This window comes from Emys orbicularis, chromosome 17, assembly GCF_028017835.1.
Source record: "Emys orbicularis isolate rEmyOrb1 chromosome 17, rEmyOrb1.hap1, whole genome shotgun sequence".
In the NCBI taxonomy this organism is placed as follows: Eukaryota; Metazoa; Chordata; order Testudines; family Emydidae; genus Emys; species Emys orbicularis.
The window spans coordinates 17993175-18019183 of NC_088699.1; the positions used below are offsets into that span (position 1 = coordinate 17993175).

Genomic DNA, 26009 nt, shown 5'->3' on the forward strand with positions numbered 1-26009 from the left:
CAATTTCACATTTGAGTTCCTTCAGAACTCTTGGGAGAATACCATCTGGTCCTGCTGACTTATTACTGTTCAATTAATCAATTTGTTTCAAAACCTCCTCTGACACCTCAGTCTGGGATAGTTCCTCAGATTTGCCACCTAAAAAGAATGGCTCAGGTTTGGGAATCTCCCTCACATCCTCAGCCATGAAGACTGATGCAAAGAATTCATTTAGTTTCTCTGCAATGGCCTTATTGTCCTTGAGTGCTCCTTTAGCATCTCAATCGTCCAGCGGCCCCACTGGTTGTTTAACATGCTTCTGATGTACTTAAAAAAAAAAAAAAAAAAAATGCTGTTACTTTTTGTGTCTTTGGCTAGTTGTTCTTCAAATTCTCTTTTGGGCTTCCTAGTTATATTGTTACACTTCACTTTCCAGAGTTTTTGCTCCTTTCTATTTTCCTCAATAGGATTTAACTTCCACTTTCTAAAGGCTGCCTTTTTGCCTCTAACTGCTGCTTTTACTTTGTTGTTTAGCCACGGTGGCACTTTTTTGGTCTCTTACTATGCTTTAATTTGGGGTATACGTTTAAATTGAGCCTCTATTGTGGTGTCTTTAAAAAGTTTCCGTGCAGCTTGCAGGGATTTCACTTTTGGCATTGTGCCTTTTAATTTCTGCTTCGCTAACTTTCTCATTTTTGCGTAGTTTCCCTTTCTGAAATTAAATGCTACCATTGTGAGCTGCTTTGGTGTTTTCCACCCCACAGAAATGTTAAATTTTACTATGTTATGGTCACTATTACCAAGGAGTTCAGCTATATTCACCTCTTGGACCAGATCCTGTGCTCTACTTAACACTAAATCAAGAAATTGCCTCTCCTTTTGTGGATTCCAGGACTAGCTGCTCCAAGAAGCAATAATTTAAGGTATCAAGAAACTGTATCTTTGCATCCCATCCTGAGGTGACATGTACCCAGTCAATATGGGAATAGTTGAAATCCTCCATTGTTGAGTTTTTTATTTTTATAGCCTCTCTAATCTCCCTGAGCATTTCACAGTCACTATCACCATCTTGGTCAGGTTATCTTCAAGAGCAACCCAAAAAGAGAGAGGGAGGAAGATCTGATGAGCAGTATTAAACATTTTGTAGCTTGTGGCTATATAGTAGGATGGGGGCACTGAAAGTATTTCTCCTCTTTGCATTGTAGGAGCCTTCAGAATGTCCATTGTATTTATTTACTAGTTTAAAGGTTTAAAATCGACCCCCGTGCCTGGGCGTCATACTCTGTTTGAAACCAATACACAATTCACAGAAACTGAAAATACTCCTCCCATGCTGCAGAGGTGGCTCTTGTTATTTAGTATGGGAGTGCTGACGCCGTACACTGGGCTGTCCATCTAACTACTCAGATGCTTGTATGTCTCCCATCACTGCATTATCCAAGCACCTCAGAAAGCGTAACAAACCTATCCTTACAGCATCCCTGTGAGGTAGGGAAGTATTCTTATTGCCTGTTTCATGCATGGGAAAATGAAGGCACAGGTCGATTAAATGACTCGCCTAAGGTCACAGAACAAATCTGTGGCAGAGCGAAGAATTCAAACTGGGTTTCCTGAGTCATAGGCTAGCAACCTAACAGAGCCATTCTTCCTGTCTAGCAGCCAGCAACTGAACCCAGATCACCTGAGTACCAGCCAAGTATCTTTGCCATAAGACCATACTTTCTTGTCAATGAATACATGGTCCTTGCCTCAAGGAGTTTACAATCTGAACAGCCAGGAACTCAATGGGAAACCAGGCTGATGGTGATAACTTAGGTTTTTTTAACTAAAGCAATGGGATCATTGATGGCACTGTCTCATTGTGGGTTGATGAACCCTCCTGGGAGAAGTGGATTTTTCAGGAGGGGTATAAAAGGGGAGAGTGGGAGCTGGCCCGTTGCGGTGGGGAGGTCATTGCTTAAATGAGTAAGTAGAATTCTGGCCTGGGAGACTGTGGTGTTGAATCCTGCCTTCCTTGCCCACCCAAATGGTCCATGGAAGCCAATCAAATTAGCCACGTACTAAGGCAAGCAGAATACCTACTCATTCAGTGCTGTTTGCATATGTTCTGGGGGAAGCACGTACTGGATAAAAAGCGTGTGTGTGTGTGTTCAGTGCGGCATTGAGCTATGGTCATGGCTCCACCTTCCCTACACCAGAACATTAAGCCCACAGCGTCATTATTCCTTTCCATCATTAGCTGCTGAAAGATTTCACAAGCTGTTTTTTCAACCCATGTGCAAATGATCATTTGATGGCTTTCTCCATTTATCAACACCCTCCCCCACGCGCTCGGGGAGATCTGGAACATAAACCAGGCTTAACCAGTGCTGACAGGCAGTCTATACAGAATGAAATCCAAGAGGAAGTAGCCTGGGATTTGTGGGAGAGAATGACGGGCACATATGCCAAGTTTATAAACACTGGCCTGTTGATGTTTGACTTTGCTTCCTGATGTTTGAAGAACTCTTCGGTTTCTACAGGGGCTAGAAACACTTCAGTGACTAAGCTAAGAGTCTTGTAGAACAGGGCACTGAAATAGGACAGCTTAGGAACGATGTTGGCTGCTGCCTCTCTGAGCAGGCCTGGACTATTTTGGGGCAAGGGGGGTTGGGGAAACTCATGAGAGCATCACAGCTGGCTGCAGGAGGCAGGAAGGTTTGCACTAGGATTAATGCCATTGTAAAGAGGTAGAAAGCTGCAGATGGTTTCTTCTGATGAGCAAAACTACCATGGTGGAGTTGGAAGGGGGTTGCGCTTATGTAATAAGCCAATATCTGTCACCTGTAGGAGCCCAGAGGCCAATTGCTAGTCTGAATTCCTTTCTTCTGGGGGAGCAAACGGAGACCAGTCCCTTGTTATGATGCAGAATTCCGTCCCTATGGGCAGATGTTGCACTAACCGCTAAGCTATGAACGCCTGGGGTCACTATCTTCCCCTCATCAGTTCATGAGCAAGTGGCTTAAAAACGTGGGGAAGGAAAAATTGTACTGTAATGTTGATGAGCTTTTAAAGTTCATCTAACAGCTGCCAGATGTCAGGGTTATGCCTTAGCAAGGTGAGCAACCAGCTGGGGCAGAAGTGAAAACGAGCTGGGTGTTATGTAGGGTTAATCCTTACTGGACACTAGTCCACATGTCAAAATGACAGTACCAGACTATTGGACTTGACTGGGGATGTCCCTGAATGGATGAGGTGCACTGGGGAAGTTTGTATGCAACTTTTATCCCGTTGTGCTATACCTAGGCTATACCACCAGTGACAATTCCCTTGATTCCCCCTAACCAGTTAGTGCGTGGGTGGGAAAATGTGCTGTTAAAGTGTTTCCACCTTGCCCAGGGCTGGACTTTCCCTGTTCTCTTTTGCTGATAATGTGTTAAGGCCACTGAGCCATAAATTTGCTATTTTGAGCCTGGAGCTCTCAGGTTACTCATTTGTTCAACTTAACGCCTCGGAATAATGTGTCACAGAAAGCAAATAGCCTGATTGATGGAGAGGAACCAAAGATGAACTGTAAATACAGGTCCCTGTTTAGGAAGTCAGTCAGTTGTTACCATCCTTTGGCCCATTAGGGTACTCAGACAAAAAAGTAAATAGTGGAAGCAACGGATGTTTTAATCTTAAGGTTCCTATTCCAACCTCTCTCTAATGTACCCATACGTAACAGGCATTGTGAAATCCAGCTAAACTGGGCCTGTGCAGGAAATAAAATGTAGGTCTTCCCACTCGAGTCCTGAGCCTCATGTAAGCTGGTGGAATTGCCCTAGGGAAAAATCACTTGTAGCTAACAAGGTCTATTCCTCGAAGGACAGTGTTTCTAGCAAAATCAAATCATTTAAATGAGCAGAAAATTAATTAAAACTCCCCAGACTGGGCTTCAGATCATTCCTGTCGCCCTGGGATTGGTGCTCCGCCTGCTCAAAGCCATCCCCATCCCACTCTCTCGGGCAGCAGCCACTCCTGTGGACCTTTCTCCTTCCACCTGAAAGAGAGCCCAGCTTGACTCTTGAATCCCAGGATGAGTTTGCAGGGGCTGGCAGCAATGGTCTAAATGCACTCATTCATGGTTAATAAGGAAACAACATCGTTATAATCATGGAAGCTCCTCTGTGCTATTGGCCACTAACTTTTGAGAGCAGAACTGCGCTTTAAGGACTGCTCCTGCAAGCTCTGGGTGTGCAGAAAACCCAGTGAAATCAATAGGGCTGTAGGTTTGGATCCTGACAGAGCTGATTTTGCAGCATTGGACCCTGAACCACCTCTACTTTCGACTCTGTGGAAGTTCAGATCCGGATCAGAACTTCCTGGCTCTGGCCCATTTCTAAACAGAAATGCCATTTTAAAACGCAGCCTTAAAATAAATTAACCTCTAACTGTGTGTGCCCGACAGCTTAGATTGGGAGAAACAGCCAGCGTCCTTGAGCGCTGTATGATGGCTCCAGTAACCTCCACCGCTTCCCATTCAGGAACCATATTCCTTTGTCAAATGTTCCTTTACTTTGCCAAGTTTCCCTACTTAATAATTTGTTAAAATTAACACAGAAAATCACTAGAAACAGGGAAAATAATCTGCAGTGCATAGGGGTGGGTGGGGAGCACCCTAATTTTGGAAGCATGTGTGATCACAATGCATAGTTATGTCTCTAATGCTGGTAGACACCCACTGGCAAAGACAACTGGAGAAACATGTGATAGGACAGTTGTCAAGGTAACTTCAGTTGTGTGTGTGTGTGGATACCACAGTAAACAGACTTGTAAAGCTAATGTAAATTGACAGTGCCTCTAATGGGCAAGTTGCTGCTGATGGGGTGGTGAGAGAGACGGGAAGCTATCACTCTCATCAGAGCAATTTCACTCTGGAGGCAGAATCTTCTGCCCATGTTTACAATGGGCTTCGGCCATTAGAAACTCACTTTTTGCTTACATTGGCATGAATATAGCATGTGGTGAATGGTACTGGATAGAGAGCCCTGAAGATTGATGTCCTCTATTATGTAAGAGGTGTGCCCCATAGTGATAGTGCAGGCTGTATTATAGTGCTGGAGGGATGGATTGACCTGATGTTAGACGGTATGGCTGGACCAGAATTTCTCAGGTGTCTCCATCAATTTATGGTGTATTTAAGCTTTCATTTAAAATAGTTTCCAGCCCCGAAGAAAAGTTTACAAAGGAGACCTTATGATGAAGTGCTGTCTTCAGAGTCTGCAGAAAGCCTGAAACAACGAGCATTTTATTTAAATGTGATGCTAATGCTGAAACCTAATGATAATGCAAATATTGTTAATTATTTTGCTGCTGAGTGGAGGACCTGAGTTCTGTCCTTTCTGACTGAAGTTCAGTGGGGCCAGGATGGTGTGTAGGATAGTGACAGTTGTGAAGTTATTTTGGCTGCATGGCAACATGGACTGCAGGCTTGATAAGTGGCCTGAACGGATAATCTAGTTCTAATCTAGCTTGTAAATGCCTCTGTATCCTCTGATGAAATGTTGTGTAACTTTGCTAAAGCAGCTCTTAGTAATTTGGCCACAAGGTTTCTCTGGGCTTCCTACATAACATTGCGCTATTCCCCTCTACCCCTTTTCTGCAGTGACAGAAGTACCTCACTGCCTCAACTGCTAACTTCCACCGTCCTGGTATAATAATCATTCTATCTAGCCGTCCCAGCCTGTCTCTGCAGGGCCTGAAATTGGAGTCTCTCTATTAACTTCAATAGCTTTGGTCAGGCCCATAGGGAATAGCCTGTTTAAGTTTGCAGCCCTGTCACGCAGCCTGTAGGGTTATAGTGGTTTGTTTAGTAGGATGGGGGAAGAAAACAGTTGTTCATTCATTCTCAGCACTTCTTCTTCGCATGAATTCTGTGCTAGAGCTGATTATTTTTTTTCATGGATTGGCCCTAGTTCTTAATGATTTTCTGGCTGGACGGTGAAAACACTACTCGCCATATGTGTGTGTTCTCATTCTTTTATGTTGCGTATTTGATTTAGTTGGGGGTTGGTCCTGCTTTGAGCAGGGAGTTGGACTAGATGACCTCCTGAGGTCCCTTCCAACCCTGATATTCTATGATTCTATGATATGGTGGCCTTGTTGACTCTACTCTGGCTTACGAAGCCAGCAAGTGTTTGGGCATGAGCAGAGGCTGCAGAGAGCTTTAGCCTGCATGACTATTCAGCTTGCCCTCAAGGGTCACCTGTGATCTGGCCAGCCAAGCCCCAGGCTGGGAGTCAGAAGACCCTGGGTTCTGGTCTCAACTCTGCCATTGATGCACTGCATGAGCATTGTCATCTAAACTCTTTGCCTTAGTTTGCTTAATCTGTAAAAACGTGTTTGCCCCCTTTTTAATGCACTTTGAGAACCTTGGATGAAAAACATGGTGTAAGTGCAAAGTCGTTGTTCTACATGAAGTAATATAGATTCATTAGTTCTTCCACTGTGGTCCACAGAGCACTTACCTATTGTACAAGGCTAGTCACAAAGCTTTAGCATCTCCTTGTTTCCAGTGCTAAATCGCATAAAAAGACAGCTGAAAAGACATTACTGCTATTAGCGGTATCACAGGAGCATGCAGAGGCCTCACCAGCAATCGAGGCTCTCATTGTGCTAAGTGCTATACAGACAGGTATTAAGAGACCATCTCCCTGCCCTGCAGAGATTTTAATCTAAATAGACAAAGGGTAGTTGCGTGTGTGTGTGTGTGTGTGTGTGTGTGTGTGTGTGTGAATAGAGGCACAGTGACTTGCCCAGTCCACTAGGAAGTCAGTGACCCAGCTAGGAATAGAAACCAGGTCTCCTAACTCCCTGTCCACTAGACCATTCTGCCTCTCCTCACTTTCTGATCATGCTGTTTGTGCAAGCAAGCAATTGCTGTAGTGCTAATGGTGATGTCATGGGAGTGTGAACGAGAGGAGTGCAGAGCCCATGCAGTCTATCAACAGGAGGAGAGGTAGGTCCACAAGACCAGCTACATATTAGGGTGACCAGATAGCAAGTGTGAAAAATCGGGACGGGGGGGTGGGGGGTAATAGGAGTCTATATAAGAAAAAGCCCCAAATATCAGGACTGTCCCTATAAAATCGGAACATCTGGTCATCTTAGCTACGTATTAAGCTGTGCTCCACACTATGAAAGCATTTGAGCACCACTACTATAGTTGAAACCATTCCATGTATTGGGTGTTCAAGAAGCCTTCGCCTGGTTCATTGTAACCAAGGGGAGTGGGTCTTACCTCACCTACTTGTTGGTCTCATCCACCTGCTTTGTCTTGTCAGTTAGATTGTCAGCTCTCTGGGCCAGGGAATGTCATTTGCCATATAAAAATAACAGGAGTACTTGTGGCACCTTAGAGACTAACAAATTTATTAGAGCATAAGCTTTCGTGGGCTACAACCCACTTCTTCGGATATTTGCCATATGTTTATACAGTATCTAGCACAATGGGGCTGTGGCCTTATTGACCTCTAGATGCTTCTGCAATATAACTGTTAAGACTAATAATTTAAAAGGTAGAGTCATACAAGAAGCACGAATGGAACAACCCGTATTTTTGTTTAATGTCTAGGGAGTGCTTTGAGAATAGAAAGTTTTATAAGTGGTCTGGAAATTCAGGCTCCTGCCTCTGCCAGTGTTGGTGGCAGGAGCTATCCCTGGCTTACTGATTTCCGCCTTCCCCTGGCTTACAAGTGAGTCTCAGACACAGTCCAAATAAACAGTGATTTCCTTAAGACCTCCTCTCCGGGCTCCTCCCCCCCCCCCTTTTTTTTTTTTAAAGGAAGCATTTTCCTGTTTGACGTCTTGGTGGTGGTTACCAGGAGGTGGCGCTGCTCCCCAGTGCTGAGGTCAAGGGAACCCTTTTAGTTACATGATTTTTTTTTTCCTCTAATGCAAATCATAAATAACGATCAAGGCAAATCAAGCATCAACAAACCCTCTAGCAATTCAGTGCAAGGAGAAAAGGGCGCCTCCGATCTTAAAGTGAGCAGCTGCCACTGAAAAGCAGTCGCTGGAGCGGGCAGGGAGAGCAGAGGAGATTTTGAGAGGTTAGGGTTTTTTGCTGTTGCTACATTAGGGAAGGAGAAGTTGGAAGGAGTTTGAAAGACAAAAGTTAGTAAAAATAGAATGTGTGGGCCTCTCACAACTTCCCAGGGTTTTATTAACTGAGCTGTCACATTCACACAGCATAGTGGTGGGTGTAATCCCTGCTCATTAGCAGCATGAGCTGATGGCCAACGGCCCCCCTTGGAAAGGGGCAGCACAGAGGGCTTTTTACCACAGCTGTTTCCTGCTGTGGCTCTTACCCCATCTGAGCTGGCTGCTCTGAGCGGCTTCCTCGGGGCTGTGTGTTTTCCAGAGCAGCTTGGACAAGCTGCGTGCCGGACCAGAAGCCATAACCCTCTCCTTCCCCACTCCAAGAAAAATATGGACAGCTCCTTAGAAGCTGGCTCTGTAGCTGCCCTGGGATCCGGGGGAGGGAGGGGAGAGAGCGAGCTAGAGGAGATTAACATGAAAAAGGCAGGGTATGGCTGGAAGGATTTAGAAGCTGCCAGAAACTGAGTGGGCATTTCTAAGCTCCCTGAGGAGAGCACTGATGTACGCGTGGTATTGGTGGGAGGCTGGCTAGAGAGGACAGGGTTGCCTCTACCCTTAGCAGAGCTGGCTAGTGAATAAAAAATGATCACATGGCTGCTTAAAGGCTCTGGCTCTGGTGCATAAAGTTCCTAATATTGTGTCTCTCTCTCTGATTCCTGCAGATGTTTGTTATTGAGAAGATTGAGGGGATCCACTGCAGCCTACATGAGTTCAGTATCACAGGATCCACCTATACCCCGGAGGGAGAGATGTGAGTACTGACGCCTGGGGCAGACCGGGGTTGGGCTATGCAGAGTTTTTAGCAACTCCCTGGTGCTGAGCAACTGGTAGTCTCTGTGCAAAACTCATTTTCTACAGTGTGGCCTAGTAGATAGAGGACTGGACTGGGATTCAGGAGAACTAGGTTCTATTCCCAGCTTTGCCACTGGCCTGCTAGGCGACCTTGGGCAAGTCACTTCACCTATCTGCGCCTCAGTTTCCCCATCTGTAAAATAAGGATAATGATACTGACCTTCATAAAACACTTTGAGATCTACTGAGGAAAAGCCATAAATATGAGCTGGGCATTATTATTCTTATTAATGGAAAGCGCTTTCCATGTAGTATAGCAAAGTGAGAAATGAGACACTCTGATTGTGCCCGTAAATGTGGCCCTGGATGCAGAGTAAATGGGAAGGATGATCTTGTGGCTAACTTGCTGGCCCAGAACTTGGGACCAATTCCGGTTCAGTTCCCAGCTCTGTCACAGACTGCACATGAGAATGCTGTAGTCTTCCCGTTCCTGTGTTGATACCAATAGATCCTGTATACAGGGCGAAATCCACCCCAGGGCAGTGAACCTGCACTAGGCCATATGAGACCGTCTACAATCACTTAAGTTCCATATTAAGGGCTTAGCTTGTACATAGGGCATTGTGCAGGCCCTCTGGATGGTGTGAATTTCACCTGTAAGATCTAATATTCGCCCATATGGGTGAGCGTTATTAAGGTTCCACATGGGATACAGTTTGTACTCAGGGGCCATGGGAGTGCAGCATGGAAACGCAAGCAAGTGGACATCAAAAGCTGATCGATCAGTGTTCTTGTTTACATCAACATCCCGTGCACACAGCACATCACACTGTGGGGAGTGAGTCATCTAGAATGGCATCACCTCAGGCAACCTAATGCAGTTTGACTGACCGTCCTGTCCTCCCTCTCTCTGAGCTGAGAAATATGCATAATACAGACTTCCCTACCAAGGTGCACCTAACTTCATGTTAAGAGGAGTTAAATAGATTTGAGCAAACTCTTTGCTTTCATCCTGATGTATGTGTAATAAGCTGCCTGTAGGATAATGCCATATAAAAACATGATCATGCTGGTAGCTTAGTTTCAGCTGGAGAGTGGTATGTTCTATGTCACTTGGGAGCTCTTTTAATTAAGACTCAGTGGTGAGGTACATAATTCTGAGCTTTTCTGTCCCCAATTTATGTACAGGCGTGACTACCTGCCCTTTCCTGGTTATTATACGCGGCCAGTCCGCATCCACATCCAGTAATTAAATAAACTAATAATTTAAATTGGAATTTCATCCATTAATAAGTATTTATTATATAATTAAAACCATTCTATTGAAGGACAGATATTAAATAACACTAAATAAATTAATGTTCAAAACAATATTAAAAATTTGAAAATTTAGAGCATGGAAACCAAAATAGCTAAAATTTAGTTTTGGCAAGATACACGGAATGGAAACTCCGGGATCTTTACCTGTCACTGAATATAGCCATCATACCAATAGTGGAATATAAAACAAGTCTACATATACTCTCCTTAAAATTTTTACTTCTGTCCATTCCCAATAATTGTAACAAATCATTATTACCTTCACTCCACTTGCCACGCGCCCCAAGCACAAAACCAAAGAAGTGAATATTTTTACCTCCCGTTAAGTTTTTAATTTCTTCCTCTAACTCAAGATAATAAGCCACCTTCTCACTGTGGGCTTGTTCCAAACTTCCGGCATTATCCTCCCATCGCACTGTAACATCAACCACCACTGCTGTATCTCCTTTTATAAATATAATATCCGGCTTTCTTAACTCACCCTTACTATTTCTCAAATGGGGCTCTATCATTGCCTTCCACCCTAATTTACCAACCTTATCTACAACTGCAGACACTACTCTATTATGCCTTTTTATCCTAGCATTCTTAGTCTTATAACATTGTCCTGAGATATGGGGAACAGTCTCCCGCACTTTACCGCACCATCTACAAAGAGCATTCATACCTCCTCTTCCTCTTGCTAATGTCTCCCTAGTAGGATAAATATTTGCCCTAAGCTGCAATGCTGCGATATACGCTGACGATTTAACTTTACTAGAGTTTCTAAAAATCGAATTACTAATTAAATCATTTTAAAAATATTTTATCCCTATTCCCTGACATCTCAGTTCCGACCATCTTAAAAATTCCTCTTCCCTCCATTTCTTGGGATGAGATGTTACTGCACTAAATGACAATATTTTATCCACAAGATTTTCTCCTGCATATAGATAAGATAGGTCCATCCAATCATCTCTCGAGACAATATGTCTCCTCCATTCACGAATTAACATATTTGGGATTTGCACACTAAACTTAGTGAGAGCTAAGCCACCATCCCTACCTCTAGAATAAAATATCCCATCTGTGGTACACTGAGGTAAATGTAAAATCTCTTTAACTATTTTTCTAACTAACACATCAAGATCGTCTAAAAGATTAAAAGGGGGTTCTATTAAAAGAAGATTATAAAATAGCTTCGGTAAAATATATGTCTGTAAAATTAATATTTTGGGGGCCGGTTTTAATGGGGCCTTAATTAAATTCTCACTCCAATCTTTCAATTTTTCTTTAAGTACCGGTCCCCCTACACCTATCCAGGGATCTATTCTAGCTCCTAAATATTTTTCAAAATCCCCTGGTTGAACATATTCAATCTCCTCTGACCCTATCTGCCAATTATCCTTAGGATTAACTACATAGGTTTTATGTTTAGTTAAAATATGAAAGCCTTTCGTTTTCTTCACATTAACAGAGAGATTAGTATTTTTACAAAACTCCTCTAAGATACCCAAATTTTTAATCATTCCTTCATATGAGCTACTTAAAATTGCCACATCATCGGCAAAAGCCAATGACGTGACACCATTGCCCTTAACATAAAAACCACTTCCTTCTACTTCTAATCTAGTTAAAAGGGGATCCATAGCAATATTAAACAAAATTGGGGACAACGGGTCACCCTGCTTGACCCCCCTCCTAATTAAAATAGACTCAGTAACTTCATCACCCACCCATACCCTAGTTGTGCAATTATCATAAAGGTCCCTAATAATATCTCTAAAATGTTCATCTATACCAAATCTTCTCAACCCGGCTATTATATGTCCGTGTCCCACAGAATCAAAAGCTTTAGCCAGATCTACGAACACTATTGCAATTTCATTCCCATTTCGTTTAGCCCCTTTAATCAAATTATCTAATATAGCAATATTTTCCTCACACCCAGGGGCGGATATAAACCCTTTTTGTCTACTACATATCTTAACTGTTTCCACCAGTCTTTTTGCTAATATTTTGGTATAGATTCTAATACAAACTGACCCAATTGTCAATGGTCTCCAAGATGTTAACTTCTTCATTTCCTCCTCATCTTGTGTCTTTGGTATTAAAATCGTTCTATTTTTCTTAAATTCATCTGGTACCTGTCTATTTAGAAACCATATATTAAAAATTTTTGTAAGTATTAAGGAGTCTAAATTAAAAATATCCCACAAATTGCTCACTTTTACTTTATCTGGGCCAGGAGCACTATCTTTTCTTATTTCTCTTAAAGCTATTCTAATCTCATCCACAGAGATCGGACTCATTAATATATCATTATCCGCATTCTCTGTGGATGATGGCCACCCTATCATACTACCATGTCCAATTGTTCCCAAAATATTCACATAGTATTCCTCAATTTCTTTCATAGGGATAGCACACTTAGCCTTATCTGGCTCTCCCATTATAATGCGATTCAATCTTCTTCTATCCTTATCAAATAATTGTTGATAGAATTTATACTTAGCTTTCTTTGTAGCATATCTCCTAATTGCATTAAATTGCTTCCTTCTCCCCTCCTTTCTCATCTTCCCTTTTCCTTTATTCCTCAATTCTATTTGACTTTCATTTCTAGGGTCCTTTCCCTCTACTAATGAATAACATAATTTTTCCAACATTGCCCATCCGAGAGCTTTTGTTAAATCCTCCTTTAATAATCCTTCAATTTCCCCTAAACTATTTATTATTTCTCTTCCCTCCCTACTTTGTTTTCCCCGTTTACATATTTTCTCCACTAAATCCACTTCTGGATGTCCTTTTAGTGGGAAAATCCTCTCTCTTGGGGGCGGAATTTCTAATATATTTACTCTAATGTCCTCTACCTCAGTCACTTCCTCCCTAACTTCTTCTTTGCTAATTCTCGTCTTTTATCTGATATTTGTTTATTCGTTTTGGTCCTCATCTCGCTCTCAATACATTTATTTATATTCCTTTTCCCAATATATTTCCTTTCCAACTGTATAAGCTGCGCAACCTCATCTTTGGTCCATATATGAGATCTAGTCGATCCCTCTTTGATCTTACTTTTAGCAGCCATATCTTCTTTTCTTTGCTCATTCCTCACAGCAGGGTGTCTATGTCTACAGTGTTGGCTCAATCCAGATCTAGTATGAAAACCAAGCCCACAGACCGAGCACGTATGGCTCTTCATTGGGGTATCCTCCTTCTTGGGTATGCACTTGGGGTAGTGGCAAGCTATATTATGATATTGAGAAGATTTTCCATATTTACTACATACAACTCGTATGGCTTTACTTTTATGAACCACATTAATGTGTTTGGCCCATTTACCAAATGTTGGTAATATCTGGGGACATATTGGACAATTAAAACTATCAACGGGATACTCTAAATAAAAAACCCCATCCTTCCACGAACTACTTTCTAATATATTTATATTACTACCAGTACTGTTAAGATCCTTATTACGATCCCTATTAAAATCAGTACTTGGTCTAAAACTATTTAATAAACTAGACCCATTAACTAAATGAGCATTAAGATATCCCGATTCACTAACATATGGATCATCAAATGTACTTAAATACTTAAAATCTGGATTAAAACTTTCCATAGTTAAATCATTAAAAGTGTCCCTTGTAAAAACCATCGGTAAGATAGATAAAATCTCCTCACCATGATCATCACAAACAGTCTCCTCTACCTCCTCTCCATGCTCCACTGGGAGGACTTGATTCTCACTCTCATGCTCATGAGACTTCATTATAGTCCACACCATTTTATCCATTGGTCCAGCGACCCTAATCACACCCCTAATATATTTAACACTGTCAGCCGGGGCATCAAAGCCAACAGCGGGGGCGTTATTAACCCGGTCCAGCGCCAATCCGGTATAAAAATATAAATTACTTTTTTCCATAGCTAAAAAACTTACCCTTTCCAGGGGGAAACTTACCCTTTCCAGGGGGAAACTTACCCTTTCCAGGGGGAAACTTACCCTTTCCAGGGGGAAACTAACCCGTGCCTGGGGGAATCTAACCCTTACCAGGGGGAGTCAACCCGTACCTGGGGGAGGCTACCCTTACCAGGGGGGCATCCATGTGGCACCATATGGGGCTGCCCAACCCCGTCCCACACCCCACTGAATGTGGGATGTGGGTTCGTCCTCCGCAATCCGCCTGGCTATCCAAGCCAGTTACCGACTCTCACCACGAGGAGGTAGCGGTTGGACTTGCAATCCAGAGGCTTTCCTCGAAGAGGGGTCCCAAACAGCATAATGTCGAGCTCTAACGGGCGTGTGAGAAAAGGCTCAGATCTTGGTAGGGGTTGCCCCTATTGACCGGGCTTACGCCCACCCCCACCTCACCGATAACCCATTCTCTCACTACCCTCAGGCAATGTTTCCGTCCAAGCCCGACAGCTGAGAGGGTCCAGAGACGCATGGAGAGCCATTAAGAGAGCCACAAGGCATTCAATTAGACTCCCAGTACTCCCTTTCTGCTATGCACTGTGCTCATTGTAAAACCAGGGAAGGATTTTCTGGGGCCAAATCACTTCAGGCTGCTGCTCACCAGCCCTGATCAGGAATATGGAGCAGATCTCCCTGGAATGTTACTAGGAAATTAATCATTGTTTAGGAAAAGCAATCCGCAGGAGATGGTGTACTCTGGGGCCATTCTGAATTTAAACTAGAAGAGGGTGAAAAGCTCAGAGTGGATGGCCTGGTGGCTGAAGTACAGGACTGGGAGTCAGTAGATCTGTTCCAGATCATTTGCTTTTTGACTACTGAAAAGTCACTCAGCTTCTCTGTGTGTCTCTTCCCCCATGTGTTAATTGAGTATAACACATCCCAAAATTGCAACACCTGTTTGTCTTTTCAAGGACTGATCTACACCAAAGCATCTAATGGGAAACTGCACTTGGAACTGGATGATTTTTGTCGCCTTGTCTTTTTTAGCACCTTCCTCCCAGCTCCTTCTGTGTATTGAATGGGACTAAAATCACTCCTATTCAGTTAATAACATATTAGTAATTAAATGCACAAAATCCACCCCCAGTCCTCCTCAGGCTGTCTGGAATGAAATACTTTGAGGAACAACTTTCCAGCCAAGAACTCACAGGACTGGTGCTGCGAGGTTCTTTGGAGCCCTGTGTTCAGTTCTGATTAGTTGTCTTTGTGGCTGTCTTGTCCGTAGGGAGCATTCAGTTCCCTTCTGCAGCTCTTAAAAATACTCTTGCTTCCATTCAAAAAATGACTCTAACAGCCATATCCGTAATAAATGTCCTTCCATTGTCTGAGCAATCAGATCTGTGGGCCTGACTCTTACTTCAATCACAGGAGTCTTGCATTGATGTAATTCTACGGACCCCAAAAGAGTTTATATGTGGTTTACGCCAGAATGAGAGTGAAGAAAATCAGTCTGAAGAGATCCAATTTGGCATACAGACTCCGGGGGGCTTTGAAACACCACAGACAGATTTGGTCCTGTGGGATTCCTTGTATTTTACCTATTTCTGGTAAGATAAATGTAGATGAGTCCACCTGAAGGTTTTGTTGAATGAATTTTCAAGCAGTTGTTGTGGGATGGGAGAAAGGAAGTGTTAATACCCGCATTGACAGATGGGGGAATGTAAGGACACAGAGTAAGTGACTTGTCCAAAGCCCACAAGGAATCTGTGGCAGAGCCAGGATCAGAACCTGGATTTCCTGAGTCCCAGTGTAGTGCCTTATCCACCCTCCCTGTCAAACAAACTAGCAAACAATCATGCTAAGAGTGTGGTTTCATACTGTGGACCTCCATGGTGTGTGTAAGTTCAACGAAAAATGAAAACAAAGGTGCAGTAATTTTGGGAGAGGTTTATTTTCTGTCTGAGGATGATTTTCTTATAAATTTCAAATGTGTGATGGGACTTGTAGACATGTTGAGGTGGGGAAATCATTTTATGTATTTAATTCCTTTAGCTGTTGTCACTCATAGATCTCAAAGCATTTTACAAAGGAGAGCTTGGATCCTTATCCCCATTTTATAGACGGGGAAGTGACTTGTCCTAGGTGTTGCAGGAAGTCTGTGGCAGAGGTGAGAATAGAACACAGGTGTGCTAGCTCTCAGTCCAGAGCTTTCCCACCCCCAGCCATGCTGTCTCAAAAGAGATTCTAGTATTTCCAGCTCCAATTTATATTTGAAGTTTTCTTAATAGCTTTTTAAAAATCCTAAATATCAACAAACTCCCTTTCTTTTTTAAATTTCCTTCCCCGCCGCCTTCTGAACTCAGGGTAATCCCGCATTGTCACTGACCAGGAGAATTGCTGTCTCTGCCCTCGCTGCGTCCTGTATTTAAACTGGACAGCTTTTTGTCACTATGAAAACCGCTTTTTCCAACTTTCTTGGCCCCTGCCGGCTTTCCACTCTCAAGCTGTAACAAGGGCTCCAGAATGTTCTTTCCATTAGGAACTTACAGTGGAATAAACTGATGATACTGAATGTCTGACAAATTATTTTTCCAGCTAAAGAATGACCAGCTGAGTTTATACAGCCCTAAACTGCAGTTACCTCTGATTGAGTTAGGATAATTTTCCTGTCTTCCCCTGAAGACGGCCGCTGTCTTTTAACCATAATGCGGCAGCCTGCTCACACAAACAAGAAATGGCATTTGGTTCCTTAAATGGTGATTGTGCAGAGCCGTGACTGATGCCTTTCCTCTGTTGGCTTTGACTCTCGTTCATGGTCACAGGCCATTCAAGAAGTTCAGGGGTCTAGCAGTCACACTGTTCTTCATTAGAGAGTGTTTGAAAGCTGTTCCCATTGGATGCACATTTGCTGCCCTATGTGAAATGAGTTTGGGGGCTTTTCTAGCAGCTCACCACCAGAATTAATAATACCTAGCTCTTATCTAGTGCTTTTTATCAGTAGATCTCAAAAGCACTTCACAAAAGAGGTCAGTAGCATTGTCCCCTGCAATTGGGATCCTTGCTGGCAGTCTGAGCAGAGAATTTTGCAACTGGATTAGTATGGAGTCTAATGGAACCAGCCTTTTCTAATGCAGAGCCTTTCAACCATGGATGCTGGAATACTTTGACCATTGCCTCACAGCAATGTTAACTCCATTCTACAGGTGGGAAAACTGAGGCACAAACCAGTGACATGTCCAAGTTCTCACAGCCAGAGGAGGGTGTAAGAGCTGTGTAACTCCACACTGGTGATAAACCTTAGGAGAGAAGCAAATGGGATAAAGAATGTTATAGCCACGTACTACTAGGAAAGAGATGGACCCTTCACCATAGGTTCTCTGAAGCCAGTAAGGAGTTTTCCAGTCTTTTTTTGATGGAATTAAGATCATCACAGGATCCGTCCTTACTTTGGCCAAGCAAGCGTTTCTATGATTATTGGTCAGATGAAGGAAACTGAAGAATTGTTTAATTATTTTCCTTGTTTTAGTCCTTTCAGTCTTTGAGCATATCAGAATGTGATCATTCACTTCTTCTTACGGTTTCATAGCACCTCTGCCTGTTTAGGATTTATTGTTTGTATTACAGTAATACCTAGAGGTTGCAGCTGAGCTCAGGGCCCCATTGTGCTGGGTGTGGTACAAACATAGCAAGGGACAGTCCTGACCTGAACTACTCCTAGTCTAGGTAGACGTGGCAGACAAAGGGCAGGAGGGGAAATTAATTGTCCCTGGTGATGCAGTGTGTGAGCGGCAGTGGTGAAAATAGAATTGATCTCCAGGTGCCCTATCCACAAGACCATTCTGATTCTCATTTAAAAAAAAAAAAATACAACCCCCCAGAGGCCTTAGCATGTGTGTACTGATTACGTTCTAATTTGGCTAACTGCATTCTGCCCACCTAAACCTGCCCTGATTAAGCAGTTCTCCTTCACTTCCTGTCACAAAGTGCTGTGGTTGCCATGCGCGGCCTTCCATGGCTGAACTTCTGGTGAGGGCAGGGTGATTCCAACAGGTGGAGTTTGTAAAGCACTCGAGACTCCTTTGGGAGGAGAGATGTAGCCACATGTGTTATAACTAGGATGGACTGAATGTAAAAGCCTTTAACTCTCTGGACTTGCTGGTTACATAAACTTCTTCCCCCTCCCCCAGTGGTTTTAGAGACATTGGCTCCCCTTTTATTAGTGAAGTGCTAGTGCATTGCAGCCGTACTTAGGCAGAGATGTTTATGAATGTCTCATCAAAGGGTACAGTTTGTCTCTCTTGCTTAGGAACAGCTAATCGAGAGCAGTTGCTGCACTCATCCTCCTTAAACATCCTTGTGTGCACTGTTCTGCTCCGCGCAACTCTAAGAAATTGCTTGGGGTGGACGGGAGGCTTTTCCCACCAGTCCTGGGCTCTGTTGGATACATGCAGAAATCTTGAACTCCTTGGAATATTCAACCTTCACGCTGTTCCCTATCCTGCCATCTGTCTCCTTTACCCCTTCTTTATTCCACCTCTTTGCCCCTTTCTAATCTTCCCTCATCCTTTCTGTGGGCCTGAACTAACGCCCACTAAAGCTTTGGGTCAGAACATGTTTGTGTGTGGATCATCATTGCTGTACTTTGTCTTCAACAATGAGGGCAAGGTTTGCAGCCCCTTTCGTTGCCCCTGCACATCTGAGGTTATTAATCTGTGCCCTGACTGGCTATGGACTCTTTGAGACCAAACAAGCTGTCTCTTAAACACAGCTATATTCCAGCTGCCCCTGGAGAAAAAGTAGGGTTGCTTTTGAATCCAGATCTCCTATGCTACTGGAATGGCAGAGTCTTTCTCTTCAGATGTTTACTAACTCCGCTGTTCAAACCTGGTTGACAACGACATATTGTGATCTTTTCTTTCCACTCAAAAAAGAGTCCTACGAAAAGTAGAAACTAGGTCAAATTACCAAGGATAAATATAAGCAAGTATGTAGGGACAAAATTAGAAAGGTCAAGGCACAAAATTGAGATTAAACTAGCTAGAGACAAAAAGGGTAACAAGAAAACATTCTCCAAATACATTAGAAGCAAGAGGAAGGACAGGGTAAGCCTGTTACTCAATTGGGGGGGGGAAACAATAACAGAAAATGTGGAAATGTTTGAAGTGCTAAATGACACTTTTGTTTCAGTTTTCCCCAAAAAGGTTAGTAGTGATTGGACGTCTAAAATAGTGTGAATGCCCTTGAAAATGAGGTAGGATCGGAGGCTAAAATAGGGGAAGAACAAGTTAAAAATTACTTAGACATGCACTTCTCTCTTATAATGGGCTATACCAGGGATGCAATTGGCTCATTGGGCCTTTTATGCAGCACATATTCCATTTAATTGCAGCCTGAAGGATGACAAGCCCGTTCAGTGTGGACAGTATGATGGCCTGGTGGAACTAGCCACTATCTGTGCTCTCTGCAATGACTCCTCTCTGGACTATAATGAGGTGAGTGTACTGGATCCTTACCACATTCGCCAAACCAGCTGCACAGAGGTTTTTTTAAAGATGTTCCTGCTGACAGTAACTAAAGACCCTCCTCCCCCATGCACACGAGGAGAGATCATAAAGTAATGGAGTCAAGTAGTTAGTTTTGTGTCCATATCAAATTTGTTCCCATGGCCTACTTTGCATGCAGAGGTTGGGATAGCATTGGCCAAGATGTTCCTATAGAGTGCCCCACTCTGTTGTGTTCGACACAGAGGACACACACAGATTTCTGTGCTTTGTTTGCTCTGCAGCGAGTCCTTTTAGCTTCTAGATGGACTTGTAACCTTTATCTTTGTGTCATGGAGGCAGTAGCTGGTCTGTCCCTTCAGTTGAGCGGAACTGAACTACGCATGGGTGGATTTTCAGACGAGCGGCTGCCTTTTGCAAGTACAAATTGCACCTGCCTTCATTTTATACCTGGGCTCATATACTTGCACCTGTGTGGGTGCAAAACAGATGGCCAGAGGCACAGATTCAGAGGTTTGCGCTCCCCAACCCCTGCAGTGTATTTGTGGGAACAAACTTTTCAGGCACCAATTGAGCCTGTACCAAAGGAAGCTGGGCCTTGCTGGGCTTGAAAGTATTCCCCAAAACTATGTGCATCATCCTTACAGGAAGATTGTTACACAAACACAAAGCAGGATTATTCTGACTTGAGCAGCAAGTCAGCTTGTATTACAATCTCCAGCATTTAATGCACAGTCTGAGTTGACTCCAACGGCAGCCCTAGAGTGAGAGCGATGCTGTTGGAATCTCAAGAACAGTGCAGTAAATAAAATCATCCTGGACTTAGTCGTGGAGGTTAGGAGACAGAGGTCATACAGCTCATGTTTTTCTTTTACACTGAATGTTTGTGTTCCTTTCTTACTGCCGGCCAGTCAAAAAAAGCCTATGAGAAAGTGGGAGAAGCAACCGAAACAGCCCTGACCTGCCTGGTAGAAAAGATGAACGTCTTCAACACTGATACAGGCAACCTCTCGAAGGTGGAGAGAGCCAATGCCTGCAACTCTGTGAGTAGGATGAAGGGACAAAACCCATGTGGTCCCTTTCGTCGGGGAGTGAGGGAAGGGGCGGAGGGAGATTGCATGGCTGCTTGTGCAAGAATTCTCCCCGAGTTACCAGGATAAGATGTGATGGGATTGGACTGGACTGACCTATATCTGATTCTCAACCGCTTGAGCTCTCAAAGGAAATGGGATACCTGCACCCTAAGACAACATCTCACCACCCAGGCCAGGATTTCCAGAAGTAACTAGTGATTGGAGACTCCGTAAAGGTGCCTGGTTTTCAGGAAGTGCTGAGCCACCCTTCCTCTGAAAATCAGACCCTATTAAAGTGGTTCAAATCGGGCATCTAAAGCCACTAGTCCCACCTGAAAATCTTGGCCTTCGTGTCACAGAGTAAGTCTACACATCGAAAGCTGTGCACTGGCTAGCCTACCTGAGCTAGCTGGACTCTAGGATAACACTGGTAGCGGGGACAGCTTTAGCCACCAGTAGTACAAGCCCAGCTCGGACCCTGTGTACGCCTTCAGCTCACAAGCTCCAAAGCCTGCACTGTTTTCACTACTACTGTTACCCGCAGTAGCTTGATTCAAACTAGCTCATGTAGGCGAGCCCAGGCACAGCATTTCCTGTGTAGAAATACCCTTTGGCTACACTACAGGGCTGAGATTTGCAAAGCTAGAGTGTTTAGCTGGCCACTTCCCATGAATTATAATGGGAACTGAGCATCCAAATCCCTTAGTTGGCTTTGACGGTCATCAGCCTAGATGTTCAAAGGCACCTGAACAGAGTGCTCCTTTAGATGCACTGTATGGAGCTGGGAGTGTCCGTCTAGACCGATAGGATGCACTGTGCTCCTTTAGACCTACCATAAAATGGTGGCTATGTCTACCCTAGGCTTTTGCGCGCGCGCACACACACACACACACACACACACACACACACACACACACACACACACACACACACACACACACAATCCTCCCTTTGCTCCCATGATGGAGCTGAACCTTGGTAGCTATAGTGGGTGCTCTGCCTAGGCCAGAGCACCCACTATAGCTACCATGGTTCAGCTGGTTTTCTAGGCCATCTGCTGGTTTTCTAAGTACCATGTTATCTTACCCTGCTCAGAGCAGGTCTGTATCATACACCTGTTGGAGCACTGTCCATGCTAGCGCTCCCACTGATGCTATCTATTGCCAATGGAGGTGAACCAGTGGTGGCAGCGGTGGGTGATTTGGAGGACTAAACCAAGTGTAGACAGGGTTTCTGTGTCTTAAGAGGTGGTGCGAAAGTCATGATGAAACTGGGAAGCTTCTTTTGCATCTAGCTTCCATTTAATGGAGTTGTACCAATTTCTGCTATAAACCTGCACATTTTTGCACAGATTGGAGAGTGGGTTTTTGGCAGGAAAACTGTCCCTCTTTATTTACTTATTTAGATTTAAATAACCATTATAGGTGCCCTCATGATTAGACTTACAATTGCAAATGATGACCATCCAATAGAAAAAACAAATCATAGACAAATAATGAATGAATTCAGCCAAGCAAAAAAAAAAATCAAGTCGGCAAGACAGTCATTTAACATCCCCTCACTAGCCTCCCAGAAACGCACTTTCAGGATTCCCCCAAAGTCCTGTCAAATAAATGGCTTTTTATGGGATAAAATCTTTGTTCTCTGAAGGCCAAGCACCTGCCAGATTTGTCTGGCATAATACTAAAGTGATCATGCAAGAGGAAGTGTTCATAAATCTTTGACGCTCAGACAGGAGTGGATCTAATGAGGCCTAGCAACTATCTTGCTGGAATCTTAGCTGTATAAATTATTTAAAATAGCAAATGCAATAAGATCAGTTATGGCCTAAACAGGTAGAGAGCGTGGGGGTGTGTGTGTGTGTGTGTGTGTGTGTGTGTAAATACATTTGCTTTAAATAAATAAAATTTTGCTTTAAAAGCGTGTTTGTGTGTGTACATGTAAAATAACATCCCTAAAATACAAAGCCACAATAGACTACATGCAAAACCTTCTTATAAACACAGCCTGAGTGCATAAAAGGGCATGAACGCACACTAATGTCGCAGATCTTTGTCTTTCCATTCTGAAACTTGGAAGAAAAAAAAATGTGCAAGATGCTTTCTGTGCAAATGAATTTTAATGCTAAGCTGCCACATGCTGCCTGTCAAGACTGTCTGGTGCAAAACCTGTCCCCAAAGGAGCCTAATTGGGAAATACATAGCTCAAAGCATGCACAGAGAAGGCAGGGGAAGAAAAGTTAATTTGGCAAGGGCCTGGTCCAGAACTTTTCAAGTCAATGGAAAGGTTCCTGTTGACTCCAGTGGGCTTTGGATCAGGCTTTAAATGTCTTGATCTTTATCATAAGGTTAACACTGGAGGAGAACGCTATGTATTTCCCCCTCTCTATATTACAGTAGCTGCAACTGAAATCAAATTAGGCAGTCATTTTTGGGAAAGACTTAAATACCACTGCCTTCCCCCAACCCCAGAAAAAGGCCCAATCTTACAACTGCATGACCTCAAGCCAGAATTTAAAATGACTGTTTTGGCTTCAGGAGTGATAGGCATATAGAACCAGATCCTAAATATGAAGCCAATGGCAATAATATATAAGAGCTGATGAGCTGATCTTCTAGCCCATAACGTGTGTGTGTACGTACACACAGCTTCTATCACCGTAGTAATGGAAGAGGAAAAACTGAGCCTTTCTGATAACAAGAGCGTTTGGTTTGAAGTTAAAATATTTTTCTACCTGTTGATTAATACCCAGTGCGGTAAAATGTTGAGTGCAATGCTTGTCTAGCATGGGACTGAGTCTATCCCAGTACAAAGTGGCTGCAAAAGAAGAGAGTTTGATGGTCTGTCCATTTCACTTCCAAATATTGAATGAATTCATGGTGCCACTTGAGTTCAGATTGAAGGAGCAAAGGAGGTTAAAGCACCTGGATGCAGTTGAACTTGCAGGCGGCTAAATTACCTTGGGAAAGCTGTGGGGCTGAAAGTCCCCTCTGATGCTTTTCCTATTGTTGCTTAAATTACAGAAGCCGCCTTGCCACCCTGACGAGTTTGTGCATTTATTTTTGACTTGCGCAGTGTGTTGACTCATCAGGCCCATTAGATAAAATCAAGTAGGGCCTGGCCATTGCCAGACTCTTTGCCTGTATTTGACAGAGCTAGTTACATAGGGTTGCCAGGCATTTGGTTTTCACATCCTGCATCCCCCTGCCCCAGCTCTGAGCCCGCACCTGCACCCCAAGCCCCTCATCCCGAGCCCGCACCCCCAGCCCAGAGCCCATGCCCCCACATCCCAACCCCCTGCCCCAGCCCAGAGCCCTCTTCCGCACCCCAGAGCCTGCACCCCCAGCTGGAGCCCTCCCCCCCGCACTCCAACCCCCTGCCCCAGTCTGGTGAAAGTGAGTGAGGGTGGGGGAGAGCGAGCGATGGGGGGCGGGAATGGAGCAAGCGGGGGTGGGGCCTTAGAGAAGGGGTGGGGCCTCGGGGAAGGGGTGTTTGGTTTTGTGCCATTAGAAAATTCGCAACTCTATAATTGCACCCTGTTGAATTTGGCACGTCTGTCCCGCCACAGGTAATCAAGCAGCTGATGAAGAAAGAATGCACCCTGGAGTTCTCCCGTGACCGCAAGTCGATGTCTGTCTACTGCACTCCTGTCGGTTCCAGCCACAACTCTGCTGGCAGCAAGATGTTTGTCAAGGTAATGGACACATACTGCATTGCCTGGTGCAGGGGGCTCAGTGTGGGAGAGCTTGTGATTGTTCCACATGCGGAGTGAGGGTGGGAAGGAGCTAGCGTATCTCTGGGATGCTGCAGGAATTGTTCCTGATCTCACTTTGGGAGCCTCTAGGTGCTACTGTAATATGAATAGCAATAATCATCTTCTTCCCATGTCCACTTGTGCAGTTCAGAGCAGTATTAGGCTTTAATACCGAAAGCCATCATAATCCTCTTTAATAAAGAGCGTGGAACTTCAGTCCCTAGAATGCTGGCATTTTCTAGATGGCTGCTTTGATGGAAGCTGTGTGTGTTCAGTCTCCAAAGGGTAAAAGTTCTGGATATCATTGTGGGCTTCAGGATGTCCTAGGGAGCAGAGCTCCTGAAAATGCAGGGTAGTTGGAGGGCTCGAGAGCAAGACACAGCTTGGAAAGCTTTATTTCAATGCAGGAAAACCGCTGCACTTCCCTCATGGTGGCTTGTGATCAGTAACCCAGCGGTTTGGGTTATCCAAGTTGGTTTTCCTCCCAGTCCCAACCTTATGGAAAAGCAAATGTCACTTGTCACCTCTCGGCTATTTTCCTAATGGCCTGGAGGGATTTCAGTTAGTGGACAAGATGATATGGTTAGGAGGGAGGGATAATTGGTTCATTGAAGCAATAACACAGCTGAAGTTTTGGGGTAGCTTGTTACAAGTGTCTTCACTATCAAAAGTTTATGAGGAATTATAGTCTACCTTGTGATGTTCCTTGCAATGCTTAAAAGGAGAGAGAATCTGAGGTGGGATTTTAAGAGGCGCTTCTGCACCTAAGCCAGTTAGGTCCTTGTGAACATCCTCCCCTACCCCTATGTGTCCAGTAGGGGGGACCCATTATGTATAACAACGGTGGACTCTCAGTCAAGCCTTCTTGACCTTGCCTCCATCCAAATCTGAGTTCAGTATTATGGTACCAGGTCAGGTAATTCAGGGAAACATGCAGATCATTTAGGGGAAGTCTGCACAGCAAGCAGCAGCCTGCTTCAGCCTGGGTCAACACAATCGGGCATGCAGGGCTCGAGCTGCCACGCTCAAAATAGTCCTGTAGATGCTGCAGCTCGGGATCCGAAGCCCACCCTGTCCTTAGGCTTCAGAGCCTGTACGTGGCTATTTTTTGCACAGTAGCCTGAGCTCCATGAGTCCAAGGCTGTTGACCCAGGCTCTGAGACTTGCTGGCGCAGGCTGTGGAGATGGTCCCTTAAAGACTAGACTGATTTCTCCCTCAGTCTGGATTCTTCTTTCTAGTGACTTGAACCAAGTCCATCTTACCAGTCACCCCCGTTCCCGGCACATAACCTTTGGTGCTGGAGGACCGAAGCTTTCTGTGGGCATCACCGTCTTTAAACGCTGACGAGACAGTGCCACCTAGAGGAAGCTAAGGATATTGAGGAAGAACCTGTGCAGTGGGCTCATCAGACTATGGCTATACTACAGATCTTACAGCGGCATCGATGCCACTGTAGCGCTGCTAGTGCAGCCGCGCTATGCTGACGGGAGAGAATTACTCCAGCCCCCACGAGCAGCAGTAACTATGTCGGCAGGTGAAGCTCTCCCACCAACATAGCGGTGTCCACACC

At 44.2% G+C, this 26009-nt stretch overlaps 1 protein-coding gene across 2 annotated transcripts in view; it reads left to right on the forward strand.

The window, feature by feature from the left end:
• The window catches only part of ATP2A3 (ATPase sarcoplasmic/endoplasmic reticulum Ca2+ transporting 3), a 135548-nt gene that overhangs the window by 87453 nt on the left and 22086 nt on the right, over window positions 1-26009 (forward strand). For both annotated transcript variants that reach the window (XM_065418464.1, XM_065418463.1), the window contains exons 9-12: window positions 8763-8851; window positions 19500-19602; window positions 20523-20654; window positions 24253-24378. In XM_065418464.1, the coding sequence (XP_065274536.1) occupies window positions 8763-8851; window positions 19500-19602; window positions 20523-20654; window positions 24253-24378 (450 nt within the window). The remainder of the gene's footprint in view (window positions 1-8762; window positions 8852-19499; window positions 19603-20522; window positions 20655-24252; window positions 24379-26009) is intronic.